This window comes from Falco peregrinus, chromosome 12 (genome assembly GCF_023634155.1).
Source record: "Falco peregrinus isolate bFalPer1 chromosome 12, bFalPer1.pri, whole genome shotgun sequence".
Taxonomy (NCBI): domain Eukaryota; kingdom Metazoa; phylum Chordata; class Aves; order Falconiformes; family Falconidae; genus Falco; species Falco peregrinus.
Window position 1 is genome coordinate 12,839,789 of NC_073732.1, and position 17,294 is coordinate 12,857,082.

Genomic DNA, 17,294 nt, shown 5'->3' on the forward strand with positions numbered 1-17,294 from the left:
AAAGGGACTTTACCTAAGTGTTTCATTGAGTATGGCAGGTTTTGGGTTAAAACTTAAATACAATTAACCAAGTGAGGTACTTACGCCATATGCACTGGGGCTGGTCAGAATCCTGGCAACAGGATGACACCATTCAGGTAATGTTGTTGTGAGAGGTGGACCAGTGTGGGTTAAGATAGGTTTCAGGTATCTGTGAATTTTGTTAAAGAATATTGCTCATGCAGACATTGACACTAAAATGCTTCTATTAAATGAAGAAATTCCATTTTAAAGCATAAGGGAATCATCTAGGTGGAAACATAAAAAAAATCCCATCTCTTTACCCACGTGTTACTGTATACATTCACCTGTCTTCAGCCTTGTCTAGCATTTTTCGGGAATAACAAAAACCCAAACTCCCACCCCAAACAAAACCCCAAACACTTAATGCTCAAAGTCTGTCTTGAAGAGTACCAGAATGGCTGAAGGGGATGTGTCCTGGGATGCCTCAATACAGTAGGAGCTGGAAGAGAGGAAATGTCTACTAGGTTATCCTGTTTACTATTCTTGTCGACTGTTTGCTGTAAGTGTGATCTCTTATGCAATTTTAACAGGAAACAATTTAAGATGCAATTACATCAGCTACATAACTTACTGTTATGTAAGAACAGTAGTGAATGTTTTCTTAAACATGTATATTCAGCCTTTTGTAAAATCAGTGCATTTCTTCAATAGACAAAGTACATTTAATCAAATTTCATCAAGCATTAAGTTTCTTCATCACTGGGAGCGTATGTAAGTTTTTTCCCTGTAATACTTTATTTTCAGCATTCAAGGTATTTGTTTTGCACTTCATACATAATTTTGTATAAAGGAGCATTGATGTAAGTAAGTTAGGAACAGGCTTTATGCTATTGTCTTGCACCTGTCTTTCCAATCTTTTCATGCAGAAGTGCTCTATTGAGAAAAAAGAAAAACCTGCTCATCTTGAGCAATTATATCCTCCTTGTATCTGTCAATAACTGCTCTCCCATGAGTGCCTCAAGTTGGCTTATCTTCTTTGCTACTTTTACTCGCAAAGTAATTTTCAGTGCTCTCTGGGAAGCAGGTCTGTCAGCTATTTTTGCTGCCAGGGAAAATTTGCTTTATTGATTGGCGTCCCACTTTCTCTCCCCTGCTCCTGTCTTTTGCTTTGCTTGCGCTCTCTCCCTCGCTCTTTGCCTTCTTACAGAAGAAAGGAACAAGTATAAAACAGAGTAGTGATTTGAGCTCTGCAGCAATATTGTAGAAATACTGAGTGAGTAACAGTGGGTCTTAAACCTAACTATTCCGGTGTCTCCTTTCCTTTCTTTATTGGTTGTTTATGGTATCACTGCTTTAAACACAAAGTTCAAATTCAGTATTCTGAAGAAACTTACGTAAAACATCCTAACCTTGGTTACAGATTGAAAGGCTAAATAACTTTACAGTCTCATATACTACAGCCATGAAGTTGTTCTATAGTGTTTGGATGTCTGAGATCAAATTGTGTAGAGAAACTTTACCTCCTCTTGCTTTTTTAAGAGTAAAGTGAAACGAAACAATGCTTTTCTGATGTGCTCCTGACCTTATTTGGAAACTCCAAAGTGCCAAGCAGTTAAGAACTACTATTAAAAACCAACGTTTGAAAGCTGTCAATTAGAGTTGTTTTCAGCACTTCAGAAACACCTAATTAAAAGGTCAAAAATGGAAGTAGGAGCCTAATTCTAGTGTTTTAATCTTTGAAAATATTGGCTTTGACAAATGACTTGAATTTTTTTGAACTAAATTGTCAGACCTAGCATGAAAAATACAGGCTTGTAATGGAAGTTGCATTTGATTATGCTGAGTTCTGTCTGCTCTGTTGTTTTGTTTTCTTTCAGTATAAGAAACTGAAGATTAATATTATTCTAAATTTCCTCCTTAATCTGATGATCTCTGAGCTAGGCCTTACTTCTAAGCAGCCTTATAACTTTATAATGAGCTTTTATATCTCTGAGTAAAATTTGAGTTCAGTTTTCCTCCCATGTTTGCAGCAAGGCCAGCATCGCATCTGATAACAATAAGCGGTACATGCTGAAATGGGCAATCTACTCTGCTGCTACAGTAGTCTTTAGTCTTTTGAGTCACTACCACTTTTAGCATCGAGTCTTGTCTGGTGCATTTAACTGGTTGCTCTGTGTGTACACTGATGTTCTTAAGTAGAGTGGTTGCTTCATTTTGGGATGCAACAGATCCTCTAATTCCTCTCCCTTTTGCATTTGCTCTAATATGTTCATTGTGTATCACCCATGCTTCTGTTTTGAAGCCTTTTGAGATGCAGTTTAAAGTGAAGACTATTTTCTGGTGCTTGTCATGAGGCTTCTGATACTGTAATAAATTATCTCTTTGTTCTTTATTTAACTATTATTATTTGACCCACTAAAGGAACTTAAATTGCACTGGCCTATTTTTTCTTGTTTTAATAACCTATGCCATAAATGTTTCCTCTTTATTGTTGACACAGTTGCTTTATAGTATTACAGACATAATCACATTGTTCAGTGTAGCATGAAAGAGGAATTCTAATCCATGTGCAGTGCTGGCATTTCAAAAGTATATCACACAGGGGTCCATAGCACTTTAGGCCTGGCAAGAAGTCTTATGCTTTAGCTGTTCTGGTTGCATCTCCATGGAGAAATCACTAGGGCTGCTTTAAAAATCAGAAGAAACTAAGTGTAAAGCTCTTAGCACAACTCTGAAATTACTGTTGAACCAAACTCCTGCCTGCCTAATTCAGGGATAGGGAAAAGCTAGCAGGAAAACTTTGTATTGATCAACCCACTTCTAGATTTGCACTTCAGCCCTCCGTGGGGAGAACAGTTCACCTGCATGCCTCAGATTCTACACGATACAACATACTCTGTTAAAGAACATTATTGATATTGTGAAGGTGGTAATTTCTAAATTGGCAAACTGAATTCAGGATGCCTGTGTATGCATATGCATAGAATTTTAATTCGTACACAGTGCTGGCACATGAACGTGCCTTAATCATAATCAAATACCAGTTTTTCCATTGATTCATACATCTCCAGGCTTCCACTGTCAGTTCACGTGCCCAGAAATGTTTACCCTGGTTCCCTTTGTTGCTATTTGAACATCCCCTTGCCCAGGCAGTTCCAGTCTTCCCTCGCCACTAGCCAGGCACTATTCCCTCCCTCCCTGTCTCGGTGACAGCAGACTTGACATATAAATCTGTTTACTCCTTCCTGGTTCAGCCTCTGTCTCTTCTGAGTTTGACTGGTATGATGTCCTCTTCGGTGCTGCGCAGCAATCAGCACAGAAGGCAGATGCCACTGCAGACAAGCCAGTGGGCAAGTGTCTGAGCAGTGTAGCCTAAAGCTGAACCACAGGCAGGTGGTTTGCTGAGGCTGATGAGGCTGAGCAATTCAAATAGGGTTTTCACAGTGTGATCTAGTTTAGGCTGGCGTTTCAAATAAATGGCAAAAAGCATTTCCAGGGTGGAATATGAGGCCTTTGCTGTAAGTACACTGCACTTAAAAACTATCACACGATGATTTAGCAGGAAAAGAACCATGAATTTGTGTGTATTTTATTTTTCCCCCAAAACATTATGCCTGAAACATCTATTATGGAAATTTTCCTCCTACAATATAGCTACTGTTTCACAAAAATACAGGTAACCTGAACCAGACTTCTTAAGTGAGAAGTCTCCAGTAATCTTGATGAGAAACAGTACTGCCAGTAGCCATATTGCAGAATAATTAAGATTTCCATTATGCAGAAAAATCTGTGATTTCAGAATAATTTTTGCATGGTATCAGGATGAAAAATCAGAATCTTAAAATTTCTGTTCTTTCAGCCAGTAAGTGTCAAATGACCATATTTTGGACAGAATGTATCAATTTAACAAATTTTGAGAATGTTGGTAGAATGTACCTATATCTTTTTGTCAATATAGTGTTATTGTGTTCAAATAGGGGAAAATAATTATGTGGTTGCTTTCACTCAGACTTAAAGGAGGTTTACTTTTTTCTTTAGTTTGAGTCCTAGTCCAACTATGGCTTTGCTGAAAGGCATAATAGTGAGAGAAGAATAACTTGCAGGTTGGGGGTGTGGGTTGTGGAACCAACCACACAACAACAAACCCCAAAATAAACAGCCAACCCTCCCCCACCCTCTCTCCAGCAGAAGTTGTGGCCCCAGTTTAGAAATATGTATTGCACCTCTGCTTCAGCTCTGTGAAGCCCTGCGTTTGGCCCAGAAGGTGGTTTGCCTTCTGCCTCATTGCAGAATGGGGGCTCTGTAATTCAAGTTAATCCCATCCTCCCGAAAGGCAAATATGCTCGCACTATAATATTTCCTATTATAAAGCTCCTTTGTACAGGAATTCTCAAGATAGTAGTCAAAATTACGTATAGTGATTTGTTCGGAGACCATTTTTCTGTCTCAAACTGTGCTATAAATACACATTTGTTAAAAGTATGTTGTTTAATATTCTATTGCTAGGTGCTATACTTCTGCTGTAGGCATAAGTCCCTAGAGGTAAATGTCACCACCCCCAGAATCCATCCTTTGCACAATGTTAGTAAGATTTCTTGAGGTTTGCAGTCTTTTATTTTAAAGCGTCCCTTTCATGAATATTTTTATTGAAGTCTGAGTTTGTGAATTACTTATGTCAGGAGTTGCATACCACTTTTGTACTTATGAAGAAACATACGTAAGAAAGGTATCAAAAAGAAAAGTTGTCACTGTTCAATCTATTTTCTGTAGTAAGGACAAAAGATGTTTTGTTCCTTGGTAAGGTGTTTTGCGCGTGTGTGTGTTGGTGTTTTTTTTTTTTTTTTTGGAGAACACGATTTTGCTATTAGCTATGTGATAACCTAAAGAGCAAATATTTCCATCTTGGTAGTGTTTGAGTGGGAGCGGTCAAACCATGAAACATGAATCTGGCTAAATTCTGCACGTGGCTGACTACTGCTAACAGCTGAGCTGAGATTATTTGGCTACTTTATCGTACAGCCTGTGCGCATGACTGGGCTGGTGAGGCACAGAGACATCTCCAGGTCTTTAGTGCATGCACAGCAGATTAAAATGACCCAAAGGAGAGGATTTTATAGAGGGCTGTCTCCTCCTGCAAAAAAGGATGATGTTTTCTCATGTACTGTGGAATTTTCTTCAGAGGATAAGGAGTTATCAGTGTAGGCTGGTTGAGAAGTGCAGGGTATGGTTATATTAGATTTAATTGTTAGAATAACAGATATGTTTTTGAAAAGCCCATGAGATCTACAGTGACTTGACATGTAAAGATAGCTTTCTTCAGAGTGCAGATTAGGTTGAGAAGGAGTTACTAAATCTGATATAAATGATATTTCAACGTATAGCTGTTACTAATAAAGTCTGCTCTAGTTCTTTGTGACTTTTTCTTCTCTTTTTATGGAGTAGTTTAAAAAAACAGATCCCACTACTGTTGTAACTTAAAATACTAAATAACTGAGTATAAACGGAATCATACTGTAGTCCTGTAAAGTCAAATGATCAAGTCTCTATTTATTTTAAAGATTCATTCTGTCTTACTCATGTCTGAGAGCAGGGGGGGTGGATGAAAATCAGTGGGAACAAAAACTAGTTCAATGCATCCTTAAGGAAAGTCTGACTCTCAAATTCTAGAACCAGACGTAGTGTCAGACCCAAAGAATTAACTTTAGTTTTTATGCAGAACATGGCTAAAAATTTACTGCTTTCAATTTTGAAACTGGAAGCATTGCAGAGATGAGGGCAAAATGGAGGGAATTAATAGAATTGTTCTTAGTCAGGTGTTTTTATGTGTAAGTAGCTGCAGACTGAGAAGTGGCTGTTCTCTAGTATGCACTGAGTAAAATGTCTGGGATATTTGTAGATCACGGGCTTATAGTCATGAGCTTGCTGGAGTGCAGAGGAAAACTGAAACATCTTACTCAAGTTATTTGAAGCCTGTTATATCCTAAACATAACATCTCTGTGCAAAGAAAAAATCTGAGACATAAATGGAAACCTGCTTATATAATTGAGTGGGTAATGTAGCTCCTTTGGAAAATAGAAGGGGTAGGGCACACAAAAAGTTAGAAGAATACTCAAGTAAGGTTTGAAACAAATATATGAACAGGCGCTAATGTTAGACAAATTAACATTAGAAAGATCTTTGGAAGATGAAGACTGTGAGGCAGCTAAAGAGAAGACCAAAAAAACCTCCCTGACATCAGTTGTATAAGAACATGGAAATGACCCTCCACCTAACAAACCCTGCTCCTCCCCAAACAACAATTAAAAAAACAAGAGAGATGCCTAAGTCAACTACACACACAACGAAGATATAAGACTGTGTTGTGTTAGTGACATCAGCATTGATGACATGCATTGACTTTTCTCAAAAATGTCTGATGCAAAGTTGATATCATTGATAGGATTCATTTCCCCTATGTTCACCTATCTTCAGACACCTTATAGTAGGGTATCTGAATGAAATCTAATCTACCAGTCTTCCTTTTTCATCAGTAAAGAGAAATAGCCAAATCCCAGGGCAGTTAGTCTCATCCTACAATGCTGGAGTTAATTGGGATGAATTGAAACTAGGATGAGTTTATTTCCCTTTATTGACTATAAGAGTCTGAACAACAAGATTAAACTTAGTTAGCTAATAATCAAGTATTTAAAGTTTGGTGAAATTAATCTCACTTCAGGATGTAAGGGAATGGAAGCCCTGAGGCAAAATACAAGAAAGCAAACGTGACATCCTCCATACCAAGGAAATGATGAGTGTATGAAAGGCATCCTATTTCATAAATAGGAAATACTATATTAAATGCATCTAGAAGAAAAGAAGATAAAAATAATATAAACTTCTGTGTACTGAGTGTGGCATCAAAGCCAGCAGCAGATTCAAAAACTTTAAAATCATTAAGCTTGTGAAAACCTGAATGACTATGGAATAAAAATAAATAAATAAATAAAATCACCCCTGAGAAAACTTAAGAGATTTCCTGGTGCATTTGAAGGAATAGAAAATCTTTCAAGATACTGCAAAACTGGTCTACCTGTGGATTTGCAATAGGGTTTCTTTTCCTGTAGAAAAGGAACTTCTGCATACGGGCTATCTTTAGCATGATTACAAAACTGGAGACACCGTTGGCATGAGTAAGCTAAATAATTGCATTGGAAAGGATGAACAGTAGTGTGACCTGGTTGCGCATAGACCCTTAAGGCCTTAAGACTCTGATGCCAGCTGCCTCAGATGACATCACTTTCAAGCTCTTCACATGAAGTGCATTCATTGTATAAAATGCTTCAGCCTTGGTACTGGCAGAGAGAACAAATATAGAAAAGCAAGCAAGTTAGCTGGGATTTCTGCACTGCATAGAAGATTATTTCATGAGGATGTCCTTGGCATCACCATATGCCTGAGAAGTACTCCAGAGAATAGATGTGTAAAGAATGAGGACTGGCAGCGGTTACATGCTTTGCTAATGACAGTCTAACACCAGTGGCACCGCAAATCTAATCATTTGCAAGATACAGGGAAAGTAAACCTTGAAGATTAAACACGGTGAAGTACAAGTACAAATTGGTTTTGATCAACTGAATTACTTCAATCAAATCCTAGAGGAAGAAAGAAAAAGTATGACTGAAATAAAGTGAAAGCTATAAAGCTTTTAAAAACCTCTCATCAATAGATTCTATCAGGTACAACGGACTCACACCTACTAAGACAGGTACTGAGGACAGCAATGGTTGTAGTGTCTTTGTCCTGGGAGAGGAGAACTTGGGGACCAGGAGGGTGGTGGAAGGTGTGGGTAGCAAAAGACTAATGTGAACAAGACTTTCCAGACAAGATGGGTATCATTCTGTTCAAACTAAAATACTACAGTGAAAGCAAGGCAATAAAATGGCTCCTAGAACCTTGTAAGCAGCAGCTGGAGTAATATTCTTGCTATGGTCCTCTGGTGACATGGATTGAGGGCTAAAGCCAGTGTGCCAAAATTATACTCAAACAGGAAAAAAATGATTTGGCATTTTTTCAGGAAGCTGGATTGGATATTTTATCATTACGTAGATATAGCTGCACAATAACAGTTAAAGTAGTTCACAGATCTGTGGAGAGTTTTTTTGGCAAATCTCCAGCTCCTGAATTGCCAAGATTCAGAGGATGGTCTAGCAGTTATAAAGGTATGACTTGAAAGGGAAATATGATCCCCTATGAAAAAAATCCTGTAACGACCTTTTCTTGCACAATTCTGTTGAAGGATGAGCTATGAATGGGAAAAATGTGTCTTATATTCTGATGCTTGCTTGAGTTCAGAAAGATGCGAACAAAACCAGAGAAACAAAAGTGATAATTCACTGTATCTTTTAGAGGAAAAAAATGGTCAGTATAATAATAATAACAGAATCTTTTCTTCTCTATTAGAACACTGGAATAAGTAAATAAGGAGATGGGTGTCATGCCAGAAGGGAAAAGAACAGTAGCTCCAAAGAATGAATATTCTGAATGTTTTTTGAGGACTGGTTGGTACTGTAGCGAAGATATACCAGAGAGCTATTCTCTTGGCCCAGTATGAGTGTAAAAACAGAACTATGATCAGGGATGTGTGTATCCCTATAGAACACAAAAGCAAGGTACCAAGGTTACTCGTGCTGGGTCAAGCCCACAACAAAGCTGACAGCAACAGGATAACCTGAAATGTATTAATGAAAACGTTACTGGTTTCTCACGACTGTACAAATAAACATACTTGTTCCAGAAATGGAAGTAGACTCAAAACCTGTGTGACAAGATCAGGATGTGGTTTAGCACTTTCGTGGATGAGTATTTTACTGGCCAGTTAGGTAATGAGTAAGAGGTGCTGGGAGTGACTTAGAAAAAGCAGTCTTTTAATCTCCCTATGCTGAGCTGCTGAGGGCAGGATAGCCTTTGCAAAGCTTTGTTAATAGAAAGCTTGTTTAGTTTAATATATCCTCTGAGAATCTCTGCTCCTGTGAGCAGATTGGTCCAAAGATTGTCTTCAGATTCTCTAGCAGCTTTTTACAATATGTAACCCATGTTATATGCACGGTTAGCTAGCTGGATGAAGTTGGAAGTCTCTAACAGGTTTGTGAAAAAAGCCCATTGAGAAGTAGTGGGCTCAGTGCTGAGGAAGGAAAGACATTCTTATTGCGCAGGAATAGGGGCCACTGTATCCAAAGTAAGTAGCCTTCTGGCAAGCCAGACTTTTGCTTTTGTGAAGATATTTTAAAACTGAGAAAGACTGACTAGAAAACCCTTATGATATAACGTTCCCTAAGAGGTATGCAAATTTCAGTGCAAAGAACAATTAAGGGTAATGAATTATGGCAGATATCCCAGCAAAAAAAAACCCAAAACAACCCCCAAAAATTTACTGAATAAGAATAATAGAGGCTTTTATACTGCTAGGAGTGAAAGAAATGTGAGGCACTTATCTTAATATTACAGTTTAAAATTCTAGATAGGTAAACCAGGATATTTTTTTTAGTAACAGCGGCAGATTAAAATCGCAGTACAGAAGATACATATTAAGAGATCATCAAACGCCCTTTGGTCAGCAGAGAAGCTTATCAAATATAAAACAGAAATATGAGGAAGTAGCACTAGGTTTCCAACTGGCATAGTTAATCTCGCTGTTCCTATCACCATACTGTCTGGAGCAGGGTAACCAAACTTCATATCTGTCTTTGCACGAAAGGCTTTCCTGCAAGCCTATGAATGTTAGAGAAAAATATGTTGAGTAAGGAAAGTGTGCTGTGATGGAGGAAACGTGAGACACATGGGTCAGGGGGTGTGTGGGGTAGGAACAAGATTTTTTGCAAATGTGGCAAGTGACTTGTAATTGTTTGGTCAGAGATATAGTTGGGCAAAGGTGAAAAAATAAGATTGCTTTGCCAGAGTGAAGATTTGAAGGGGATATGATTTTGCAAAGCTATGGTATTCCAGATGAGAAGCTGCAATGAGAATTTTTAAGCTTTTCTTCTGCTTTGCTACATATTTAAAGGAACATGGGAACTTAATGAAATTAAAGGGCACTCACTTTCAGGCAAACAGGAAGATGTATGATTTACAGCACATATTCAAGGTGTAGCAATCACTGCCTGAAGAAATCACGGAGCATGTGACAAAGGGAAGAGTGATCTGATAGCCTAACACAATTACAGCTGTGCAAGCCAAGGCAACATGGGTGCCAGACCTTATGCCTCTGGGATGGGTGAGGGAATTTCCCCACTTCTTTGTGTACAACCCACAAGATACAATTAGAGGGTTTTATTTCTTCTGTCTACTGCTGGAACATCAACATGATGGTAAATAATGGATCTGCCACAGTACAGGGAAATCTGTGCCCTTGTAGTGTCATTGCTGTGTTTGGCCGAAGTATAAAATGCTTTTGTAACTCCTTAATGGATTGTTTTGAGATGTTATTAGGGATGTTGCATATCCTAGTCAGGCACCAGTTTCAGAGAGGTTAAGCCAGTCTCTTAAAGCTTGCCTACCTCATGTCTGACACTTCATTATGTTTCCAGTGAAAGATTCTGGAAATGGATTATGAAAGATATTTTTGTTTTAATTTGGCACCATTCCCTTCTATTTATTGGTGCAATACACAGCACACATGTATCAATGCTGGCACTGACCCAATACAGACAATAACAGAGGTGGGGAAAAGTACAGTGCAGCATGAATGAACATGAGGTTTTCTCATTCTCAGTGTTCCATCAGAGACAGAGAGGTCGGCTGTTGGGGTTTCGGTCACGAGTTGCTCATAATATAAAAGCTGGCTATACTGTGAGTGAGCAAGTGTAGCTGTTCTGTGGATGTGATTTGGTTAAGAAACACATTCTTTGAGATCACTGCTTTCCTTTTCCTTTCCCATCTCTGACAACTCCTGCATTTAACTCCTAATCCAGATCTGATTTCAGAGCTCTTTGCCCCTCAGATTTCACTCTAATGGCTTGTTTCCTCCAAATACCTGCGTGTTTTAATTGATTTAGCACTGGATTTGTATTCAAAAGCCTACCTCTGTGTGAACTTATGTTCAGTTTATTTCCTTTTTACCCAGCTATATTTCCCCACATAAAACTGATGTAGTCACTTGCTTATCCCCCCGCCCCCTCCTTTTTCCTTTTTTTTTTTTTTTTTTTTTTTGATGTATGGCCCATCTGATTCAATGACCTTTTAAATTACTGCTTGGCTGTTGATGACAGCTTGGTTTGACAGCATTTGTATAGCTAAGCCCATTGATCTGTTTTACCCCTGTGAGAGAGCATAAGAAGGAATTTGGTCACTTGGCTCTCTCAAGTTTTTCCAAAGTACTGTTGCATGCAGAAGGGACCTGTTTCCAGCAGCGCAGTTAACTCCCTCCAGCATGTTTACATAGCTCTGCAATCTGCTGTGGAAGGGAGGCAAAGCATGGTGCTTTCCTTTCTGGGGCTTCAGCTTTCAGGATTTATGTTAGTGGCCTTGTTTGCTTTGGTTTCCAGGAATGCTTATGTCTAAGACCTGGTAGATATCAAAATGACTTCTAAACATGTGAGAGGAGCATGGATAGCCTGGCCCTATAAATAGCTGATCTCCTGCAATGGTATGGTTAAAGCTAATTTGGTAACAACCAGAGCACTCTAGTGTAGAGGACAGAAGATCAAGCAAAGAACTAGAATCTTGTCTGAACCTGTGTTTTTCAAAGTGTGAAAGGGCTTTGAGCAGCAGCAGGTATGACATGTCTCCTGCTTTCTGTGTGAGCTAAGGCAATGGATCAGACTCAGTGTGCAAACTGCAAGAGCTCTGCAATACATTTGGAAGTGAAAATTGGAATACAATTATAGGCTAGTTTGATTTGCCCTTTCAGCTGGGGTGGTGTCAGTTATGTGGTCTAAGGACTGAATTGTTCATGATAAACTATAATAAACTCTTGTCTAGAGTTTCACCATTAAGACTCCCAAGGCAAGGCGTTCCCTGGCATGTCAACCAGTGAGTGCGGTAGCACAGTCCTCCAAGCTCCCGTGAGGAGGTACGGACTGCTGCCACAGGCACCTCAATTAGCAAGACATGCCAGTACTGTAGTATGGACTACTACACCTAGATTTCTGTCTTGTTAATTAATAACCCCAATTGAAGGCTACCTATTATTTATTAGGAGGGCAATAACCTGTAATATTTTTTTTTTTAAGTCAAAATCCATGATGGTACCTTAAAAACCAAAACAAACCTAAAACAAACACTGCCACCCCCCCCACCAGTCTCCCCCCAAAAACTTTAGAAAGTATGGAAACTTAAAACATAGTGCTAAGCTCACTGGGTATCTTTGCAGCGGTAGTCATATTTTTGAGTACTTAATGAATTTTATGTAATGCTGCAGTATAGAAATGGCTGGCACCAAGATACTCTCTTAAAAAATACCGAGCTTGCACTGCTGTGCCAGGAAATGAGCTGCCTGAAAGATTAAAGTCAAATTCTTCTAGGAAAAAAAAAAAGAAATAGGGAAGAGGGTAAAATAAATGTTTTGTTTCTGTCTAAATTAGAAATTGTTACTATTTTACAGTAGATGTTTAAAATAATTTCTTGAACATTTAAATAACTAGACATCTTCAGTGTTTATCGTGGAATTGGGGGACTAAGTATTAAATTGGCTTAATATTGCAAACTGTCAAAAACTATTAAGAAAAAAAAAGCTCAGCATTAGTGAATCATGTCATTTAAAACCATATAATGTAATTTATAAGAGTAAGCTCTTGTTTTCTGATGTTTGATACTAAAAACCTTCTCCAACCTCTAATATAGTCCTTGGAGATAGACTATTTTAGGCTGTATTTGGACCTTTTTTCCTTTGGCTTTCCAGGAAGAAAACTGTAACACAGTGACAATAACATCTATTTAACCTACATATAAGGATGCTGAGAATGTTCTAATAGGAAATAGATCTTGTCAGACAAATCTAATTTTATCCTTGGATGAAATTACAAGTTTGAAAAAACATGCATGCATTTAATAAGTTTTGTTAAGGCATTTGGAATGGCATTATGATAAAAAAATTATCTCTCTGCAGTATCAATAAGACATGCATTAAGTTGGCTAAGAATTGGCTGGTTGATAAACCTGAAATAGTAATTGCCCATGGAGAACTGCCATGAACTGGGTGGGTGTTTCAGTGCAGGTTTTAGAAGGGTCAATAGAAAATTTGATATTCAATAATTTCACCATTATGAAGTTGCTGATGATAAAACATGTGGATGATGCAGACTGAATCTCAGTAAGGACAGAGCAGTCATGTCGACATACCTTGACTGCCTGGTAAGCTGTTCTCATTGAATTATATTGCCTCTAATTGTGTTTCTGAAAACAAATAAGCAAGGAGGTCCAAACGTCTCTGCAGTGCTTGTGGGTTGTAGTGCCCAGACTTTTCATGAGCTCTGAGGAAAACAATGGCTGCAGCCAGTGAGTGGAGAATGAAACTAGAGTGTCAATGCTTTTGAATTAGATGCTAGTGAGACTCGTACTGGAATGCCATGCCTAATGTGTTGGTTCATGTTTTAAAGTGGTTTTCACGAAGCTGGGAAGGACGTAAGAAAGAAAGAACCCCCTCATTCTCCCCCCCAAAACACTAAAAGTAAAGGAAAAGGTAAAATGGTGACTTAATGAACTCTTTAAGTACCTTTTAATGAAAAAATACAGGATACAGGATTGTATATTTTAAAAAATAAATCAATACAGGCAATAAGCTAGATCTATGCTAAAAGACACAAAACATGTAATAACAGCATCTAACCAGTGGAAGATATTCCTAAGGGTAGTAATGAACTGTCCATTGCTGATCTTTTCTGAACAGGAAGGGATATCTCACTGATACCCGGTATCCTTTAGCTCACACAAGTTTCTGAACTCAATATAGGATTAAATTTAAGTCTGATGTCCAGGAGCTCAGACTTTGGTAATGTAAAAGGCCCTGTACAGCCTAAAATTTAAGCTTTGTGAATTTAATTAGTAAGCACCTTAGAAGCCCTCTGACACTAGGCAAGTCATAGAAGTGCTCACTCAAGTCAATTCCCTCTGGAAAGATAGTTGCCTTAGTATCTGAGAAATAGTTAATCTTTAAGCATTTTTTTTTTTTTTAATTATTTTAATTTCTTATGTGCCTAGTTGTCCCAGGTTGTCTATGTGACTACACTTGCTAAACTTTATCTTTCTAGTTACTTAGCTCTGCTTCATTTAGCTGGCTAATATTCTGTGGAAGCATATAGTCTAAGCTCCTCTTAATTCTCTACCGGTGGAGTAAGTATTTAATTATCTTTGTGTGTGAACCTGTAGTTCTTCAATGAGTTTTACAATACTGTAGTGGCTTTGTACTCAATTATAATCATTAGCTTCGAGTTTGCCAACAACAGACTGCAGAGGACACGTAACTCATTGAGCAACTTGAGGAAATTGCTGTGTGCAAGGTATGTAGATTTAAAGTAATTTTTTTAAACTCCCATCTCTGACATATATGAATACAATTACTGTATTCATAATGTAAAAATACATTACAAGTAATGGACTATTCTCTCTTATTCTGGAAAAAGTACCTCCAAATCACATCTAAGATCTCATGGAACTTGACACCAGCTCAAAGATTTGTCTGTCTCTACAGAACTATAATTAGCATGCTGTGGCAAGGCATTGGTGGTGTACAGGGAAAATCCAGCCAGGACATTATTAGTGATGGACAGCTTTCCCAGGGTCATGTGTTTATTTTGCTACAGGTGTCACCCACAATAGGTGTCCCAGGCAATAGGTAACTTCAGTACTGTCACAGAAGCTGACTTAAAGCTGTGTTAACTAGACTCAATCTCCATGGACATTGTGGTGGCAAATGTCTATGACTGAACAGTAGTAAAATTACTCTTAGTTTTGTGTGTGGCCCTATATCACTCTAGACAGCCGGGACCATCCTTTCCCCATGCTCTGTTTGTCTTCACTCCCATGCTATCCAGTTCCCATCCTAGAGTTTTGTACAGCTTCTGCTCCTCCTGGAGAAGGACTGCTTTTCCCTCCTTTCCACGTGGCCAGTGAGGCTACTTCCTTTGCTTCCCAAAGAGCCAGAGCAAACTTGTGCGTGTGATTGGTTGGGGGTGTTTAGACCTAGGAAAACAGCAGGAAAGAAGGAAGCTGTGTTGGGGCAGGGTGTTCCCAGTGTCTCTGCCTGTGACAATTTCTCTCCCAGGGACAGATGCTCATCTTCTGGGGAGTTGGTGAGATACAAGAGAGATATCAGGTTTCTGGAAACCATACCTAGTTAGCTCCTTATCCAGAAGGCTTATTAGTGTGGTAGTAGCTGATAGCTAGTGTGTAATGATTTGTGGGTATCGGTATCAGTATCATGAAAGACTTAAATGAGGTTGCCTCTCCTTAGTTTCACTTCAGCAACCCAAAGGAACACGCTGAGGGGACAACTTCCTTTCATCCATTTTGGTCGTTGGTATTGCCGCGATCTAGGTGAGGGATTATGACACTTTACTAAAAAATATTGATTTTTTTTTTCCCCTCTATAGCTAATAATTTTCTTCCAGAGCACCACTGGACCAGCTCCCTTTGCTATTTCTAGCATACATGCCTCTAGACTGCAAACAAGAGCTCTGCCTGCCCCTGCCTAAATTATGTTTTTCTGTATCTGAGCGTGATGGTGGGTGTTATTCTGGATTCTGTCACAGTAGTTCTTGACTATTGCACACCCAGGAAAGCTCTTTTTGATCAGAGTAAGGGACTCAAACTAAAATTTCTGCCAGATGTTTAATTAACACTTATAATAGAAAGATTTTCATCTGAAAAATGAAAGATATTTGAGTTTAGCCACCTGACACTTCACTTAAAAGTCAGAATTTACCAAGGGCATTTTCATTCAGTTGAAAGCTGCTTTTTTTGTTGAGAAGAGTTTTTAGGGAAAATACTTGACCAGCACAGTTAAGGCCCAACTATGTATATAAATACAGCTTTGTCAGACCTAGGGTAGTAGTCAGACACAGAGGATTGGAAGTATTTTGGGTTGAGGATGGCTAGGTAAGTCTGACCTCAGTACTAAGCAAAGTCTTTGAACACCTTTTGAAGGAAAAGGGTAATCCAAGGACATGAAGTTACATGGAAAATTGGATAAAATGTAATGTGTTCCTAACAAAAGCAGATTGTGTCAGACTAGACCAGTATCTGTCTCTGATAAGATAACTGATTTGCTCAACAAGGTTGACGTAATAGAACAAATATATGTAAAACATATAAGGTATATTGTATCATGGGAAAATATTAGTCGAAAGAGACAGAAGGGAGTAGTATGCATTAAAAGATCGATAAGAAATTTATTTCCCATTTTACCAGCTTAGGTCATCTTACAAAGGGCGTTTAAGAATGGCGAGAGGCTGAATGGGTTGTACCTCAGGCCCTAGTCTTGGGAACGGTCCTGTTACACATAAGTGAGGTGGAAGCAGGAAGTAGTGTCCATAAGCAGATTTCATAAACAGGTACAAAACAAAACTAGAATAGTGTCACCAATACCGAGGGAGGGTTAGGTTATTCTAGCAAAGATATAATCTTGAGGACAGCAGTAATAGAAAGAGAAGAAATATAGCTAAGGATCTAGTGACTAGCAAAATGAGAATGCACAGCAAAGCATTATTGTTTAATAAATCTGACTCCTTAGCTGGCGAGTCCTTATTTTTGTATAACCAATAACATCACCTAATAATGCAAGGAGAGCTGCTTAGTAGTTACAGTGCAAAAGCAGCATGGCTTTGAGTGTCAGTAACAGATGCAATTTGCTCAAGAATTGCGTAGATAAATTACTTAAGCACAAGGAGACTTGTCATACCTCAAGAACAACTTTTCAGGATGTGTCTTTTAATTTATAGATTTGGTTATGCAAAGAAGTCATTTGAATAATATGGACTTCCATTTTTTTGCAACCCTGTGGATATGTGTGCAAATATATTCACAAATTCTCTTCTTTTCAGTGGGGGCTATCAAGCATTACAGCGGGGAAATGGAATTAATTTGATCCATTAGGCTTGTGACATTTATTTTTAAAAGTAAAAGCAGGTAAAAATATGTCAGTCTGAAAGCATTTGATAACGATGTTTTCCTATGTTTCAAGTTTGATTCTTGCTTAACTGTTTGGCTTTAATCTTATTTTATTTATACAGGTTTGCCAAGTGTCTAGTTAATAGCTGCTCTTTGCATACTTTACACTAGGAGCTATACTCACAAGGTGTAATCATACTTTACACTTCTG

The 17,294-nt window shown here is 38.4% G+C and overlaps 1 protein-coding gene across 3 annotated transcripts in view; it reads right to left on the reverse strand.

The window, feature by feature from the left end:
- SLC9A9 (solute carrier family 9 member A9) overlaps positions 1–17,294 on the reverse strand; it is a 214,204-nt gene that overhangs the window by 5,984 nt on the left and 190,926 nt on the right. For all 3 annotated transcript variants that reach the window (XM_027787215.2, XM_005237721.4, XM_055817589.1), the window contains one exon: positions 85–190. In XM_027787215.2, the coding sequence (XP_027643016.1) occupies positions 85–190 (106 nt within the window). The remainder of the gene's footprint in view (positions 1–84; positions 191–17,294) is intronic.